This window comes from Rhinolophus ferrumequinum, chromosome 12 (genome assembly GCF_004115265.2).
Source record: "Rhinolophus ferrumequinum isolate MPI-CBG mRhiFer1 chromosome 12, mRhiFer1_v1.p, whole genome shotgun sequence".
Taxonomy (NCBI): Eukaryota; Metazoa; Chordata; class Mammalia; order Chiroptera; family Rhinolophidae; genus Rhinolophus; species Rhinolophus ferrumequinum.
The window spans coordinates 31,582,332-31,599,905 of record NC_046295.1 but is presented as its reverse complement, the minus strand read 5'-3'; the positions used below and the strand labels follow the sequence as shown (position 1 = coordinate 31,599,905).

Sequence of the window (17,574 nt, the reverse complement as noted above, 5' to 3'; positions counted from 1 at the left end):
CAAAACCCATGCAGGCTTGCTTCTGAGGCAGAATGTCAAGTGTGTAGCCTTCCTAACCAGGAAAGACGATTTAGGTGGTTCACTGAGCCCCAGAGTGGAAACTGCTGGTTTTCACCAAGACACTTATTGGGGTATAAACCTGGGTAGTGTGTTCTTAGGCATTAAAAGACTTATTTCTCAATTCTTGGGAATTCAGGTACATAAACTCTTTTCCTCGAATCTGGAGTACAGTGCAAGATCTGAAATTCTTAGCTGTGAAGGAATGTTAAATAAACTGTTTAGAATTTTAAATTAATTTCAAATGATTGCTTTTCCCCTGCATTTTCTGGAAGATTCTAGGAAATGGGCCCTTCATTTAAAAGTGTTCTTGAGAGGAGGTCTGTAAACTTTTAGATTGGAGGGTGGGGAAGGTGCCTTGAAAAATGGTTAAAGGCCCTGAAGCATACAGGAGACTTCGGCACTGTTTGTCCCAGTGTAATACTTTTTCTATAATTGCTAATGATTTTAGAAGCTGTTATTATCACTGGCAATACTAAAAAAGGTTTTGTACATTAACAAAGATTAGTTGATGAATTCCCCAGAAATAGTACTTAACTTTTATACAGAGTATTTAAAAAAAAAATCTGGTTCATATGCTGCAGGACTCTCTGCTTTTGTTAGTTGCTCGAATAAAAGGAATTTAGTTAGTACTTGGCTCCAACCCAGGATAAAATAAATATACTTAATCTTGGATAAAGAGTAACTTTTTCAGCCTTTGGCTTCTTCATTTTGAGCTTTCTCTTTAATGTGTGAGTTCATGTCTGCATTTACTCTCCGCACCAGTGTGAATATGATGAGTTCTGCCCCTGGGAACTTGGTCTCACGGGATGGACAGCTGTGAGCACAGCTAGGGAGACTGCAAGGCTGAGAGATTGTGGGCTTTGATAGAAGAAGTCCAAAAAGTGCTGAGGGCTGGGAGGCTTTTCTAGAGGGAGGGAAACCACAGAATCAGTCTGGTTTTTAGGACAAGCACTCTGGAGGCTGAGAGAAGGATGAACTGCAGAGGTGTCACCTAGTTGGAACATAATGGACATGGAAGTGGAAAGGAAGGGACAGATAGAAGGGCAGTGTGGCGGGGAGACTTCATAACTTGACAACTAATTGGAGGTGGGATAGGAGGAAGTGGTCATAAGTAACTCCATGATTTCTCTTCTGGTTGTCTTGAAGGATAGTGATCAGAAAGAGTTAGACACAGGGAAGAAGAAGATTGTGGTTGGATGATGGGTGATGTATTTGATTTCAGCCCTGTTCCATGGTATGTTGGCAGGATATCCACGTGGGGTTGTCCACGTGGCAGCTGGAGATTATTGTCTGGAGTCTCAGGTCATCAGGATCTTACCTACTGATAGATGCATCCCTAGGAGAATGAGATTGACCAGTGCTGAGGTTGAACACTGGTGGCTTTTGGGCTGAATTATCCCGACTGGTGTTTCTCCTTTGGCCTGCATAGCGTGGTGATGTGTGTATCTGAACTGGATGTTCATGTTTGAAACCCCAGATTTAACTTTATTGTAGATTGATGTGGCAGCACTGGATGGCTGTTCTTCCATGACAACCATTAGCTAGAGCTGAGTAGCCGCTGCCCTCTTGGCGGGTAAGGCATGAGCTGTCCAGTTAGCGGGAAGTGTTAGCTGACCTCATCATTCATTTAAATTCCCTTTCTGGCCTCTGTGGGCAGTAGAGTGTTTGCCCCATGGTCCCAGGGACTGAGAACAGGAGAGGAGATGAATGTTTAAGGTGTGCGGAGGGAAAGAGGAGCTGGAGGCAGTGACCGTGGAGATAGAAGTGTCTGGAGAAGCCAGGGAGGACCCAGAAAGTCAGTCTTTGCAGGAGTTGATTTAGGACTGGGCAGGGAGATTCAGCAGTGAGTTTTGTTGACCTTTTAGAGAACAGTGTCATTGGAGTGTAAGGACAGTCACAAGTTGAGGAATGAGAGAACTATTGAAAGTTAGGAGATCTTTCCAGAAGATTAGATAGGATAATTCCTGAAGAGCTGATTTTGGGAATTTTTTTTTAAGATGATTGGAGACTTGAGCTTGTTTGTAGGCTGAGGAGAAGCTGTAATGGAGAAGGAAAGGATGAAAATAAAAGGAGTTGGGGGATTTAATAAGGGTAACTCCTGTGGAAGTCCAGAGGGGATTAGCCTTATAAACGGGTAAGGACATTTTTTTCCCCTCAGAGGCGAAAGGATAGATAATGGGGAGAAATTTTGAGAAGTTCCAGGAGGGAGAAGAAAAGTTCTAAGAGTTCTCCTTTGAATCTCAATGATTGGCACCACGGCCTCCAGTAAATATTTATTGGTGCCAACAACCTGGTCAGATGGTGAGTGAAAATTCCATCCTTTTCCATTACTGTCTTGAAAGGGGAAAGAAATACAATCGAGTCCACTGTGTGCGGGGCACTGTCCTAGTAACTGTATCCATATTTATATTCTTCTCATACAGACTCTATGAGGTGGGTGTTCTTACCACTGTTTCCGACAAGGTAACTGAGAGCAGGTTTCTTCTCTTCTTCTACCTGTCACGGATCTGACGACCTTTCTGCCTGTTGATTGATTGACTGCACTGTCAGAATGACGCCTTTGCCCTGAGCCACCACTCGGGCCAGACTTCTGCCTTTTCTTGCTAACTGCGGTGACTCCTCAGTTTCCCTTAGCAGAACTTGCAGACCACCCGCTCTCTGTTGACACTAGTGTGCAGACTGGTGAGGAGACGGCGAACATGTCCAGTCCCTCATTTTACACAGCAGGAAGCCGAGGCCCTAGGGAGATAGGGAGATTTCAGGCGTCACATCTAGTAAGACGCACGGGCGAGGGGCTCAAGCCCACATCTGCTCTCTCGGCCCTCGGCCCACCACACTGAGCTGCCTCCCTTCGTGTCAGGTGCAGAGTAATTTAGGAGATAGGACCACACCCGAAGGTTCCACTCGGGCTTCTGGCTGACCCTCAGAGTAAATCTAATTTCATCCTGTATAGTCAGGTATAGGTAGGATGAGCCACAGGGTTGTTCTGTTTCCTCACCTTTCTTTTCCCAGGAGAACTGGTGGTTGCCTAAGTCCAAGGAGTCACGTGGGCAGAGTAACCCACATCCTTGCATCCCCTGCTTTTTCCAGAATCTGGCTTGGCCTTCTCCTCAGCTGCCCTTAAAACTAGCCTAGACTAAATTCTTCTTGGTTTTGGCAACCCAAATACATATTTTAAATATTTTAAATATTTGGATGTGTTTAGCTTTAATACTTAATTGAAATTAGCTAATAGTTACGGGGTTTCCTAGTAACTGCTTCTGCGCCCTACATGATCCATTCTGAAGATGTCCCTAGGCTTCACAGGTTGTTACCTTTCTGAAAGCACAATACTTAGTTGGGGCCTATGCTCTGCTGTAAAGCTTTTCTTGGAGTATCATTCTGTGACTCCTGGCGTGGTGGAGTTAGTTGGTAGCAACTTGGAGACAGAGAGGCTGAGCCCCTTCCCTTCGAGACAAGGGAATTCGCACAGTTGGGAGTTTCTTGTCTGAGGCTATGCAGCTACCTAGAGGCAGGGACTGAACCAGGACCGGGGCTTTCCCCTGCTCCCCCTGCTCCCTGGTTGCTGTTGAGGCAACATTCGCTGATTTGTCAGATAAACATGATTTGAATGTCATCCTTATATTCTGAGGAATCCATAAATGAACAAGAAGGGAACGCAGGCCTCGTATGAGTTCTGAGTAGGGAGAAGATAACAGTAATATTTGGCATAGTTTTGCCATTAACTGTGCAGTTTGCAGTTTGTGCTGCTTCAGGTAGTTTGAGGCTGTCATGGCCCCCCACCCTTACTTTCTTGTAGAATCACCACCTACCCTTTAACTGCCTGTGTGGTGGGCATCAGCAGGATTCTTAGGTAGCTGTTGAATAGTTCATTTGGTTTGCTTTGGCTCAGAGTGCCACCAGCTTTAAACATTAAACAACCATGTTGGGAAAAGATTAATTAAAAAGGTTGATATTTTCTTCTGTAGTGTTTATACCTAAAAGAGTGAGCAGAGGTCCCAGTTTGTTTTCTGTGTGAGCCTAGGAGTTTCTCGATGTTTTTTGCATGATGCATGTAATGCTCATGATGGTGACTCTTAAGGTAGGTGCAAGTCTCTCTGAGGAAAGGGGCTCAGGAGCTGGTGGCTTGTGAAACTGCAGTCTTACCTGGGAGCGGAGTTGTAAGCCAGCGTCCTTCCTCTTTACTGGACTGTATCAACTCTGCTTCGTGGGCTCTTTCTTCTTTCCATCTGTTCAAGGTTTAATGAAATGTTTTCTTTGTTCTGAAATAATTCCACAGGTTGATGTTCTTAAGGCAGCAGCCTTCCCTGTCTTGAAACAGTTTGGGGTTGATGGTGAATCACTTGAGCTAAAGGTAAGAATGTATGAATTGTTGGCTACATAGATCTGTGTAAAACATTTCCTTACCAACTCAGTGAAGAGCTATATGATTGTGTGTGTGTGTGTGTGTGTGTGTGTGTGTGAGAGAGAGAGAGAGAGAGAGACATTTGAAGTCACTGTTTATGAGAAGACCCACAGGACTCATGATCCAAACATTACAGACTTTGAGCTGAAAGGGACCCTAATAGTAATGACAATAAGAGCCAACAGTTGTACTTTCTTTGTGGTAGGCGCTGTGGTAAGCAGTCTACATATGTTCATTCCTTTACTCCTCGTAACAACTCCGTTCATGTCCCTCAGCTAGTAAGTAGATTCTGGCCATAATGCCTCTATTCTAAATCATCTAGATAGAATTTGTGTCCAGGGCCTTCCAACCTGAGAATTTTCAGTATTTTCAAAACCGACTAGAAGTAATGTAAGCATCTCTTTGTTTGCTATTGAAAGAAATTATATCAAGTTAGTGTGATAACTAGATATCTTAAGCTGTTTAGCGTTTCTACTTTTTAAGGAGGGCGCACCTCAAAGTGGCCCGTGCGAGGATCGAACCAGCAACTTTGGTGTTACTAGCACCACGCTCTAACCAACTAAGCTAACCGGCCACGCCAGCATTTTTACTTTTTAAATTGATGTTGTTAAATGGGAAATGACTTTGTTGTTATTTTATACAGTCATGCACTGCATAATGACATTTCAGTCAATGATAGACCACATATGGTCTTATAAGATTATAGTGGAGCTAAAAATTCCTGTCACCTGTGACCTTGTAGCTGTTGTAACATCACAGTGCAGTGTATTACTCACATGTTTGCACTGACTGGTATAAGCAAACTTACTGCTCTGTCAGTTGTATAAAAGTTTAGCACATACAATTATGTGCAGTACGTAATACTTGATAATGATAATGAACGATTATCTTACTGGTTTATGTATTTACTATACTTTTTATTGTAGTTTAGAGTATACTCTTCTTACTTACTAAAAAAAAAGTTTGCGGGGCCTGGTCCAGTGGCTCAAGCGGTTGGAGCTCCATGCTCCTAACTCCGAAGGCTGCCGGTTCGATTCCCACATGGGCCAGTGGGCTCTCAACCACAAGGTTGCTGGTTCAATTCCTCGAGTCCCGCAAGGGATGGTGGGCAGCCCCCCTGCAACTAAGATTGAACACAGAACCTTGAGCTGAGCTGCCTCCTGGATGGCTCAGTTGGTTGGAGTGCGGGCTCTCAACCACAAGGTCGTCTGTTCGATTCCCACAAAGGATGGTGGGCTGTGCCCCCTGCAACTAACAACGGCAACTGGACCTGGAGCTGAGCTGCACCCTCCACAACTAAGACTGAAAGGACAACAACTTGACTTGGAAAAAATCCTGGAAGTACACACTGGTTCCCCAATAAAGTCCTGTTCCCCTTCCCCAATAAAATCTTTAAAAAAAAAAAAAGTTTGCTGTAAAACAGCATGTCATGTCACACTGACAGCAGCCGCATACATCTTGTGTTTACCGTGTCTCTTGATTGCATCATTTTCTCTTGTGCTTGATTTAATCTCGTGTTTTGTTCATCATGACCCCAAAACATACAACATCCGTTGCTAGTGTTGCCATTAAGAGGCCACATTGAGTGACTGACCCAGAAATGAAATTAAAGAATGATTAAGGACTACAAAGGTGGAAAACCAGTGATGGTTATAGCTCTCCAGTCAGGCATATCTCAGTCCCCCATAGCTACGATCTTGAGGAAAAGAACAAAGCGACAGAAGCTATTAAAGGGTCTGCTTCATTGAAGGCAACGAGACTAACAAAAATTTGAGGAGGGCCTACCATGTTTCCCTGAAACTAAGAGCTAACCAGAACATAAGCCCTAGCATGATTTTTCAGGATGCTCATAATGTAAAATAAGCCCTAATGCGTCTTTTGGAGCAAAAATTAATATAATACCCGGTCTTGTTTTCAGGGAAATACGGTAGGGCTTATATTATGAGCATCCTGAAAAATCATGCTAGGGCTTATGGTCCTGTTAGGTCTTATTTTCGGGGAAATATGGTATATCGGACACAGAACTTCTCATGATCTGGATTGAAGAACAGACACAGAAGCATATCCCTCTCAGCACCAGGACGATTGTGGCCAAAGCAAAAAGTTTGTTTGCAAGTAGTTGAAAGAATAGGCTGGACCCGAGTATGATGTTGAATTTAGTGCTATCTCTTGGTGGTTTAAAGGATTCAAGAATGGTTATTCATTGCATAATGTGAAAGTGATGAGTGTGTGAATGCTGATTTTTGGAAACTCTAGATAAGCTGATTGTGGGAGGAAAATTACTTGCCAGAGCAAATATTCAATATAGATGAAATCTCCCTATTCTGGAAACAGATTTCTGAAAGGACTTTCATCCATAAAGAGGCCAAATCAATGCCCAGTTTCAAGGCTTTTAAGGACAGGATAACAGTCTCGCTTGGAGGCAATGTTTCAGGCTACAAATTGAAACCATCTGTGATCTGGCACAGTGAAGGGCCTTTAAACACATCAGTAAGCACACTGCCCGGGTACTGCAGAGCAGGAAGAAGTCGTGGATGACCAGCTGCTCTTCTCAGGTGCCCTCCTGAATTGTCATGTCACTGAAATGGAAAAGTACGGTTTGCAGCATCACATACCTTTCAAGATTTTGCCTATTGTTGACAATACTTCCGGACGTCCTCCTTTCATTGGTGATCTTCATCCCAACATCAAAGGGGTGTTTCTCCCTCCAAACACCACCTCTTCGATTCAACCGATGGATCCAGGAGTTCCAACAGCTCATACATCCTACTACTTGAGGAGGACCTTTGCCTGGGCTGTTGCTGCAGCTGAGGAAGACACTGATACCGTTCCGGAAGGATTACATCTACGACCGCACCAAGAGCCTTGCTCGGGCTTAGGGGTAGTGTCACCAAGGAGTGTGTGTGTGGCACCTGGAAGAAGACACTCAGGAGTTTGTCCTTGGGGTTTGTTCATGGGATTTGCCAAGGGTGAGGAGGATGTAAAACTCACCAAGGTTGAGGTTGAGATGGCGTGCAGCTTGAACCTGGGCGTGGCTGCGGGTGACATGGAGGAGCTCCTAGAGGTGGTTCCTGAGGAACTGACTTAGGAGGAGTTGTTGGAACTGGAACTGGAATGTATAGCTGTAGAAGAGGCAAGAGAAAAGGGAACTGCAGGAGAAGAAAAAGATGAACACCCAAGAAAATTCACAGTGAAGGGTTAGGAGACGCTTTTACAGACCTCAACAAGCTCCTTAAAAAGTTTGAAAACATTGACCCTAGCACTGAAAGGTTTTCAGTAATAGTGTATTTATTTACAGTAAGTGAAGGTTAATTTATTATTGAAGAAAGGAACTATTTTTAAATAAATTGAATGCACCCTAAGTGTATAATGTTTGTAAAGTCTGCAGTAATGTCCTAGGCCTTCATGCTCACTCAGCACTCGCTCACTGACTCAACTTCCAGCCCTACACACTCCGAGGTAAATGGCTGATACATGTGTACCATTTTTAATCTTTTGTACCATGTTCTTACCTACCTTTTCTATGTTTAGATGTATTTAGATACACAAATAGTTAACATTGTGTTACAGTTGCCTACAGTGTACAGTTTTGTAACCTAGGAACAATAGGCTGTTCCTATAGCCTCTGGGTGTAGGAGGCTATTCGATCCAGGTTATGATGTTCCAGCAGTGATGCAGCCACCTAACGACACATAGTGTCTCAGAACATGTCCCTGTCATTAAGCAGGGCATGACTGTAATTTAGAGTTTAGATAGGTCAGTTAATTGCATAGGAAAAGGGTTCCTGATGATTAAGAAATGGGATTAACTCATGAAATAGGCCAAAAATCCCTCATTTTAGTGATGAAAACCTTCTTGACTTTGGGACATGCTGGCCCTGCGCCTGCTGCTATTTCCGATACACCATGGGTGTCCTTGCTCCCCATGTGCCCTCTTGGAGCTAATGTGCTGTAACGTGCTATTGACTTGGGAATTCTGAGTTGAATGTGAAAGAGCCATCTCCCTTCTAAGGAAGAGTCCCTTGATGTAAACCTTACCGGTCGGGTGTCAGGGTCATCCACTCTTTGCTACCTCCTTGCCTCTTTCTCACCACGTGTACAGATTGTGCGGCGGGGAATGCCTCCTGGAGGAGGAGGTGAAGTGTTTTTCTCATGTCCTGTAAGGAAGGTCCTGAAGCCCGTGCAGCTCACAGATCCAGGAAAAGTGAAACGTATCAGAGGAATGGCGTATCCTTTGCATTTGGTTCAGATTTCTTATTTTTTCTCACCTCACTAAGATAAGAATGACTCAGGACAACCTTACGTCTTCCCAGGGTCATTTAAAATCATGGGAAAGTCTTAACAGTGAAGTTGTAATTGTTGACTTAGATATGATGCTTTATTATCTGCCTCTGCATGACTAGATTGATTCATTCATTCATTTTCTTTATCAGTTAACGCTTAAATGGCTCCCATGTATGTGATGCTCTCCTGAGGGCTTTGGTTTGGTTTCCATCTGGTGAAGGAAACAAATACAGTGGTACCTCAGTTTTCAAATGTAATCCGTTCCAGAAGACCGATCGAGTTCTGAAACGTTCGAAAACAGCCGACAGCAAGGCCTCAGGATCTTGCACTCAGTGGAAGCCGTGTGACATGTTTGACTTCTGAGGCGTGTTTGAAAACCGAAGCATTTATTTCGGGTTTACGGCGTTCGTAAACCGAAATGTTCGTCAACGGAGACATTCGAAAACCGAGGTACTATTGTATGTAAACACATAGTTATGATGTAATAATGTAAAATGGTATAGACATATGTGCAATGGGCTTGGGGAACTAAGAGTAGAGAGTGGCTACTTTTGTCTAGAGGGTGTAGGAGGGTTGGAACAATAATGAACAATAACTCCTATGTATTAAGTGTTTATTCTGCATGTACTTAATTGATAATTACTTTATATACTTTATTTTTGTAAAAACATTTTAATGAGGTATGATTGACATCCAAAAGTCTGCACATATTTAATGTATGCAACTTGACAAATTTGGAGATAAGTTTATGCTCGTGAAACACAGTGCCATAAATATATCCATCCAAAAGTTTCCTATCACCCTCTTTATTTAAAAAAATTTTATTTTGGGGGATAACACAACATGACGATCTACCCTCTTTGCAAATTTTAAGGACGGTACACAATACAGTATTCTTAGCTATAGGCATTAGGTTGTACAGCAGATGTCTAGGTCTTACTCATCTTGTATAACTGGAACTTTGTACCCTTTGACGAACACCTCCCCATTTCCCTCTCTCTAGCTCCTGGCAGGTAGCGTTCTACTTTTTGCTTCTTTGAGTTTGAGTATTTCAGATTGCCATCCTACACACTTTCAGGTGTACTTCAGTTTGTTTTTTCTCATTTGAGGTATGTTTCCTTAATGCTGTAGTGTGGCAGTTGAACTCTGGATTCCATTCTCTGTGGTCTGGAAATGTGATTTCCAGCCGATGCTCTGTTTGTCTTGACACAATCTTGTGGTAATAACGTGGGTTTCACAGAGGCTGTCCCATGGGGGTCCCGCCTGCACTTCCTGCACCAGGTGTGCAAAAGCCACGTGAGTAGTCCTTTGGTGGTGATGCTGGGAAACGGGGAAGCATCCTGTATTGTCCTAACACAGCAGAGAACGTGAAAGCTGGAAGCTGTAGTGCTCTGGGAACCTGGGGTGTGACTTTGTTCCCTAACTTCTCCCTCTGGTGCTCTTAAAGCCTTCTCGATACAGCCTGAGCTAGAGTGACACTGGTGAGGGCCCACGGTCCTCCCTTTGCTGAATCCTCCCCAAACTTCCTCTGAACTTGCCAGGAAAGTCGAAGCAGCGCCCTAACTTAGCCTGTCTGAAAACCAAACATTCCAGCACTGTTCTGCAGAGGTGCCCATTTCCCAAACACCTCCCAGGAATGTGGGTTTGCATTGAGATCACTTTCTTGGCCAGTAGTGGAGCCTGAGAAGAAAAGCCGCCTTTGGAAAAAGCTTTGAACTGGTTTCGTGGTTTTTACTTGCAAGGCTGGTTAACTTGGGCTGAGCTTGGAGGTTGTATTCCCCACAGGAAGGCGTGAGGTGGGAGAACTGTCCCCACTCTTGTGTGCATTTGTGGTTATAATGAGCTGCCACCCAGATTGTGTCTTTTCCCTCCCTGACCAACTGGCCAGGGCCTGGGGGGGAGCTGGTGTTGGCTTTTGCCAGCAGCTGGGACTGGACAGTGCGGTTACCATTTATTTAATGCCACCCACTCTCACTCTGCCCCCACTTGATGGGGGACGAGAGGAAAAGGAGCACTCTGTTTTAGTTTTATAGTGCTGTCCCAGTAGCTCATGATCTGCTACATGAGAGTTTAATGAAGAAACGGGTAGAGGCAGAAGACGGGCGTGAGTTGCAATTTGTGGGACAATCTGGTTTCCTTTTTTTGATCGTAGGAAAGGTACTTAGAGAATCAATCTCTCTGTTTTTCTCTCTCTTTCCTCCCCACTCCCTTCTAAAACACACACACACACACACTCACTCCTTGGCTTTCCCTGTAATAAACCCCAGGGAGGGTGAAGGGTGGGAGTTCTGTATGGACTTGTCTCTCTTGGATATGAGTTCTTAATATGGTATTCTTAAATGAGCTTCATGATGTTCACAACCCCTGATATTGTCTGCAAAAGTGTGTTCATGTGTTTCTTGAGAGAGGTTCCATAGCTTCCATCAGATTCTTGGGTCTGATTCCTAAAAGGACAAGAACCTCTGCTCTGGGATTTGAATCTTGGACCAACAATAAGAGAAAGCAATAGTTGGCGTTCACCGGGCTCTGACCGTCCTCAGGCATCGCTAAGCACTTCTCATGCGTTATTTCATTTGAGACCAAACCCTGCGAGGAGAGTATGATGATTATCCTTCTCTTACTAATGAGGAAGTGAAGGCCCAGAGAATAGCACGTTGGATCCAGTGTGATGCAGTTCTTGGGAGCTGGGACTTCAACACAGATGGTCTGCTTCTGGAACTCTTAGCTGTTCCTGGGCGTGAGGCCTCCATGCCAACTCAAGTGGCTCCATAGTGACCCTGGGATGTCGCTGGCTTTAAAACTCCTTTCTGTTCACCGCACTGCCTGATTCTAGTATAGACTTCCACTGGCCTTGAGTTGGCATTGTTAGTTACCTCCTGGTTTCCACATCTCTGGAGGGGTGGAGGCGAAGCTTGTCTTTGGGAAGTGGATCTGTTTAATTTTGAATCTTGGTTCTCTGACCCAGTTGTCCTCAGTGTAAGCCCTAGAACCAGGATTATTTGGCCCTTGCCAGAGGGTTACCGTGAGCGTAAAATGAGTTGATAATGTACGTGAAAGAACTTTGGGAACTCTGAACGCTGTGGGATTATGTGTCAGGGTAGTGACATTTGTGCTCTCCTAGGAGGAGTGGGCAGCCTCAGGCCTCAGAACAGCAGCTGCCTGGTCCAAAGGGTATGAGACCTGGGACTGTTTGTCTAAGCTGCCTGTGGTCAAAAGTACATTCTGGACAGAAGACGTGGTGATGTAACTGGACTCTGTGTGTGTATTGAAAAATCCCTCTTTGCTCTTTCCTCATTTCAGCTTTGTCCTTTGAGTCAAGTCAAATATTTATCGAATATTTCTGAGTACAAAAGTAGTGTATTAGAGAGTTGGAAGGGATACAGCAGCAGTGCCCCTTTCCTTATGGAGTGTGCGGTCTCGCTGACGAACAAAAATGTGTGTATATGAAGGGGGATGTATGGTAAGTTCAAGTGCAGACTGCAGTTGGATGTTGACTGGAGGGTGTGAGGAGAAAGAGGGACTCAGTAATGGAAGAATGAAAGAAGGCAGTTCGGGATGAAGAACTTGGAGAATTTGGCTGGGTGGACAGGCGATGTCGCTGGGTTGGGGGTGAGCACTGAGCAGGCTGGAGGGTCCAACAGCAAGGTGCAGGAGGGCCTGGAGTTCCTGGGAGACTCTTAGCAGGGTGAGAAAGATCGACCTTTGGAATGTTCAGGATAGATAACAAAGGGAAGCTCGATACTAGTCAAGATTTTGCACAGACTCAGCTTTTTGTTTCTGCAGTTCAAATGAAAATTAAATGTGTTAGTGATAGTAATTTTTGAAGAGTTGAGCTGGAATAGGCGTACCATGCACCGTGTCTCCCTGTTGGACTTGCCACACGAGGTTTGTATAAGGGTAGCGGAAAGATCACGTGTTATTACTTCTCTGTTCCTTTAGCCCCTCGTTGCACATATGCGGCTAGCTCATGACTGCACTGCACATGGAAAGTGCTCGGTACATATTTTTTATTTGATTTGTAGGGTTAGGGAGAGCCGGTCTCTGTAATATAGTTTGAATTAGGTAACAGTTTCCACTTCCTTAAGCACCAGCCTCTTCGCTTGAGTTGCTAATATCGTCCTCCTTTCCTTTCTGGGGATACCCTGTTGTAAAAGTGCTAATTACCAGTATTGTGACCATAAGATAACAGTTTTAAGGCGTCAGTGGAGTAAATGATAGTTAAATAATTGGAAATAGCCTCTGTAAGTTAAAAAACAAAAACAAAATAAAACAACAACCTGTTTAGATCTTTATACACAACAGCCACCATGCTCTTTCACTAATCTTTTTCTGCTTTCCCTATCAACAGACCAGGGGGTGGGTTGGTCAGCTCCAGGGTGGTGTCTGTTCTGATCTTAGGTTCTAAGAGAAAGACTCATTGGTTGCAGCAGTGGGGATGGTCAGAGAATACTTCAAAGGGAGCCTGGCTCATACCCCACAGAGAAGCAGTTGCCTTCACTTGTTCCAAAATGGCATTGAGCTGTTGCTAAGGGCAGGATAGGAAGTCTAGAGCAGGGTTGGGAGGTTTTACTTTCCAACTCTATATTGTTTGGATTTTTTTCACCATGAGCATTTAAGCTTTTTAGAACAATAATGTAAAAATTATAATAAATAAAAAATAAAAATCGGTAATAGTACTGTACAGTCAAGTAATGAAATACAGCTGGAAAATAAAATGGAATTAGAAGTCCCAATTTGTTATTGCAGTTTCATAAATCTCTGCTAGCTTTGTAACTGACTTTTCTCTGTTCTGACATCAAAGCAGTGTGACACCCTTAACTGCAGTTTGTAGGTACTCCGTGCGTGTGTCACCTCAGATGGCGAACCGGATTGTGGATTCCGCAAGGAGCATCCTCAACAAGTTCATACCCGATATCTATATTTACACAGACCACATGAAAGGCGTCAACTCTGGGAAGTAAGTGCCTGTGCATTTTTGGAGCCTAATTTTGCAGCTACCCCGGCCTTTTTCAGATTCCTGACTGAAGTTAGAACTGCAGCTCTGAGGTTGGGCAGCCAAAGGAAGAACAATTTCAGCATTAATTTCCTTCTGACTTACTGCCAGTGTCACCAACAACTCCCGTCACAGAAAGCGTCGTAGCAGCCAGTGCTGGGAGATGAGGCTCCCAGTCCCCAGCCAAGGGGAATGAAAACTATTAATAGACAGCACTGTAAGCTTTAAATCCCATCTGGACTCTGTTCCCACAAAAATGGAAACAAGTTCATCTACCCTGAGTAAATAACAGTTTAGGGGGAAAAATCCTTTGTTGGCCTAGGCGCCAGTCACATTCTCTCTCCATCAAGGGGAACACCACCCCTAGAGCCAAAGAAAAGTTGTTATTGCGGATTTGAGTTTGATTTAGTGAAAGCCTTTGTGGAAAACCTCACTTTAGAAGATAAAAAGTTGATCATCTATGTAATGAAAACTGTTTTTTAGTTGGTTGTATATTTAGAAACAAGTTAGAGAAGCAAGTAAAACCCATTTTTTTTACTGTGAAAATGTTAAACATAAAGAAAAGTTGGAAGTAAACACCCGTATGTATATTCCTGGACTGGGAGGGCTGCGTGTTATGGGATCTCTGACCTTTGTGAAGCCCGAGGGAAAGATGAAGGTGATTTCCGAAACACGGTGGCTCATAGTCCAAAGCAACAGAGGTGGTGGTGTCAGAGGTTAGCATTGGGAAAGCATTTGTGTGCAAAGCTGGCCCTTTCTTCTGGAGTTTGGAAAGGTCAGTGATGGTCCCAAGCGTTTGGTGTTTTGCTCAAATATCACCAGTGTTTTCCGTGTTCATACTGTGGGAGCGATAATGTCTGCATCCTTACATTACTGGAAAGACGAAAAGTTCAGATACGTGAGCCACTAAGGCAGCACCTGGCACATAGTAGGTGCTGTAGAAATGGTCCGTAGCTGCTGAGGTTATACTTTTCTTTCTCTTCTATTCTTGGCCAGGTGGATTACAGAGGGATGGGGGAGGACAGGTAGCAGCAGCAGGTGTCTGAATGGCTTCATCTCCATAGTGCCTTTTCTCTTTGGCCTCTGCCTCTACCAAAGAGTGGCCTGGAATGAAGCAGAGCAGGCCTGAAGGCCGTACTGCCGCCAGCTCGAGTGTGGCTTTTTATACGGCCACTGACTTGGCTGAGCCTAGGGCGTGGGCTGGTCCCATACTTGCTCGTGCTGAGTAGGAAGCTCAGGCATGGATCGAGATGTGGGTGTATGAGAGGCATGGGCCATCACCTCCAAGCTCCCCTTCAGAAATTAAAACCAATGTATGCAGTTTCGTTTCTGTTTAGTTTTCTAACTGTTAAGTTACAGGTGACAAATGGTGATCTTCCTTCTCTGTTATGATATGATAAAATCATGGGTGGATATTTCCTTCTTCTTAGTCAGTGAAGTATCCACGTGAATTAGGCTTTTTGAAATCTGGAAGTGAGAGTTATGTTGTGGCCGTGGCCTAGAGCTTTGGGGCCAGCACTTCCTGATGGTCTGCATCAATGCTCTGACTAGCATGCACGTCTCTAGTGTGGTCCCCTCTTGACTCTCATGTAATGACTTTTAAAGAAAAATCTATCCTTTATGAGTTGGAAAGTTTGGGAGGCTTGTCTCTTATAAACTGTACTAATGTGCATCTTCAGTGAGGCCACCTGGTGACCAGCTACTTTGTCAGCATAATTTGAAATGGGGCTGACGACACACACCGCAAATGAGGGGGAAATTGGAGTAATGTACATAAAGCTTAATATATTATCTGGTTTTCTGTAAAACAAATATATTAAATGGAGCGATCAAATATAAAGTTTGTTGTAATAAAAAATACACATACCCTACAAAATTCACGTGGATGGGAAAATTTGGAAGTTCTTGGGAAATTCAGGTAAGTGGGTTAAAGCAGTGATAGTAGCTTCTCTTCAGGTTTTCCCTCCCCTCCATTTTTCACTCTTTATTTTTGCATGCCACTGCTGCTGCTGCTGAGCTGAACGCCCCCTCCCTCCTCTTGGTCAAGTGACTGAAAGGCAGCTTGAGATGGTGCTAGAATGTTCCATGATGATGAGTGGCTGGCACGGTGTTAGACTGTTAAGCATTACTCAGAGTGTCCCGGGACCTTTCAATAAATAAGTAACTCACTGCAGCCCCTTCTCTTGGCAGGTGTTATTAACCCTGGGCTGCAAGACAACCAAATTTTTTTAAAGAAATTAATGACTGGCCATTATAGTTCCTCCCTACAGTGAGCTAATATAGTGCATTTGAAACATCATTAATTTTACACATAGTTTTTCTGAAATAAGTATCTTGGTTTGTGTTGTGCCAGATGCATGGAAGGTGCTTCTTGAACACATGTGTTGAATTTTGTCAAAAGAGGCAGGTCTGTATGGTGATTGCGTGTGGGCTGCACTGCTCAGAAGGCGGCTGCTCCTTCCTGATGACATACGAGGTCTGACAGTTAAGTTCGCGAACTCATCCTAGGAAAAGTGCTACATACCTCATTGCTGAATATCACTACGGTCACCTTCGAAGTACTCCCCTTAGGAAGCTATGCACCGACACCAGTGCCTAGTCCACCCTGCAAAGCAATTTTGGAACTCTTTTTTCTGTAATGGCCATCAGAGCTGTCGTTGTATTACCCTTGATGTCCTGTATGTCATCAAAATGTCTTCCTTTCAATATTTCCTTTATCTTTGGGTAAAGAAAGAAGTCACTGGGGACCAGATCAGGTGAGTGGGGAGGGTGTTCCAATACAGTGCTTTGTTTACTGGCTAAAAACTCCCTCACAAATAGTGCCATGTGAGCTGGTGCATTGTCGTAATGCAAGAGCCATGAATTGTTGGCAAAGAGTTCAGGTCGTCTAACTTTTTCACGCAGCCTTTTGAGCACTTCCTAATAGTAAACTTAGTTAACTGTCCAATTGGTACAAATTCATAATAATCCCTCTGATATAAAAAAAAGTTAGCAATAAGTTCTCGAACTTAGTTGTCAGACTTCGTATGTTTTTAAAAGACACTGGGTGCAGTAGATTTGAGGTGTCAGATATGGGAACTTTGTGGAGACATGCTTGTTTTTACTGTTTATGGACTGATTTGGTTTTGTGTCAAACTGGTTGTCACCAAAGTCTGTGAGGGCAGGTGTTACCACGGTGACCCCAGTTCCTGTCCCATGGAAGCTTTTCCCAAATGTTTGTTGGATCCATGAGTGAATGAGTGAGCTGTGGTCCTGAACAAGAGAGTATTAGGTTCTGGCTGTTGGGTGGTAGAAACACAATGGGAGAGAACATAGTGCCAGCTCCTAGAATTCTGACTTAGAGGTGTCCCTTGGGGACAGAAACATAAAGGTGTGCCTTATCTAGGCCCTTGCTAGCTTGTGTGGTGTTTTTCATTATCAGGGGAAAAGCCTGATGTTTCTCAAGAAGAGCTGCACTGAGGTCCCTGGGCTGCTTACCCATGGGTTGTGAGTGCAGGCTGTGGTGGAGAACTTGTGTAGGTTTTGGACGAAGACCTGCGATTGGAACACATCTCAGTCACCTTCTTGCTGTGTGGACTTGGTGCCAGGTGCATGATGTCTCCATCTCCTCATTTGTAAATGGAGACGTAGTATCTACTCTGCAGAAACTGGCAGAAAGTAGGTGCTCAATATCTGGTAGCCCTTGTTAATGTTATAAACCCACACAGTAGGATGTTTTACAGTGTAGGAGGAGTGGGGGGAAGGGAACAGAAGGCTAATAGGAAAAGCAGTGCAAGATGCATCTTCCTTGGTTCTGCCATGTGTGCCCTCACGAAGTAATGTACCCTGTGTCC

The 17,574-nt window shown here is 44.1% G+C and overlaps 1 protein-coding gene and 1 non-coding gene across 7 annotated transcripts in view; one reads left to right on the top strand and one right to left on the bottom strand.

Annotated features, from left to right (window-relative positions):
* Positions 1-17,574, top strand: part of RCL1 (RNA terminal phosphate cyclase like 1) — a 50,662-nt gene that overhangs the window by 17,452 nt on the left and 15,636 nt on the right. For 2 of the 6 annotated variants that reach the window (XM_033122761.1, XM_033122762.1), the window contains exons 4-6: positions 4,340-4,414; positions 8,567-8,691; positions 13,580-13,705. In XM_033122761.1, coding sequence (XP_032978652.1) covers positions 4,340-4,414; positions 8,567-8,691; positions 13,580-13,705 — 326 coding nt within the window. Of the gene's footprint in view, positions 1-4,339; positions 4,415-8,566; positions 8,692-12,012; positions 12,209-12,687; positions 12,745-13,549; positions 13,706-17,574 lie in introns of those variants that run through there. The other 4 variants (XM_033122764.1, XM_033122763.1, XM_033122766.1 and 1 more) reach the window with 4 other exon arrangements.
* On the bottom strand, positions 4,966-5,039 carry TRNAT-AGU (transfer RNA threonine (anticodon AGU)). The gene has a single exon. It is a non-coding gene; the product is annotated as a tRNA-Thr (tRNA).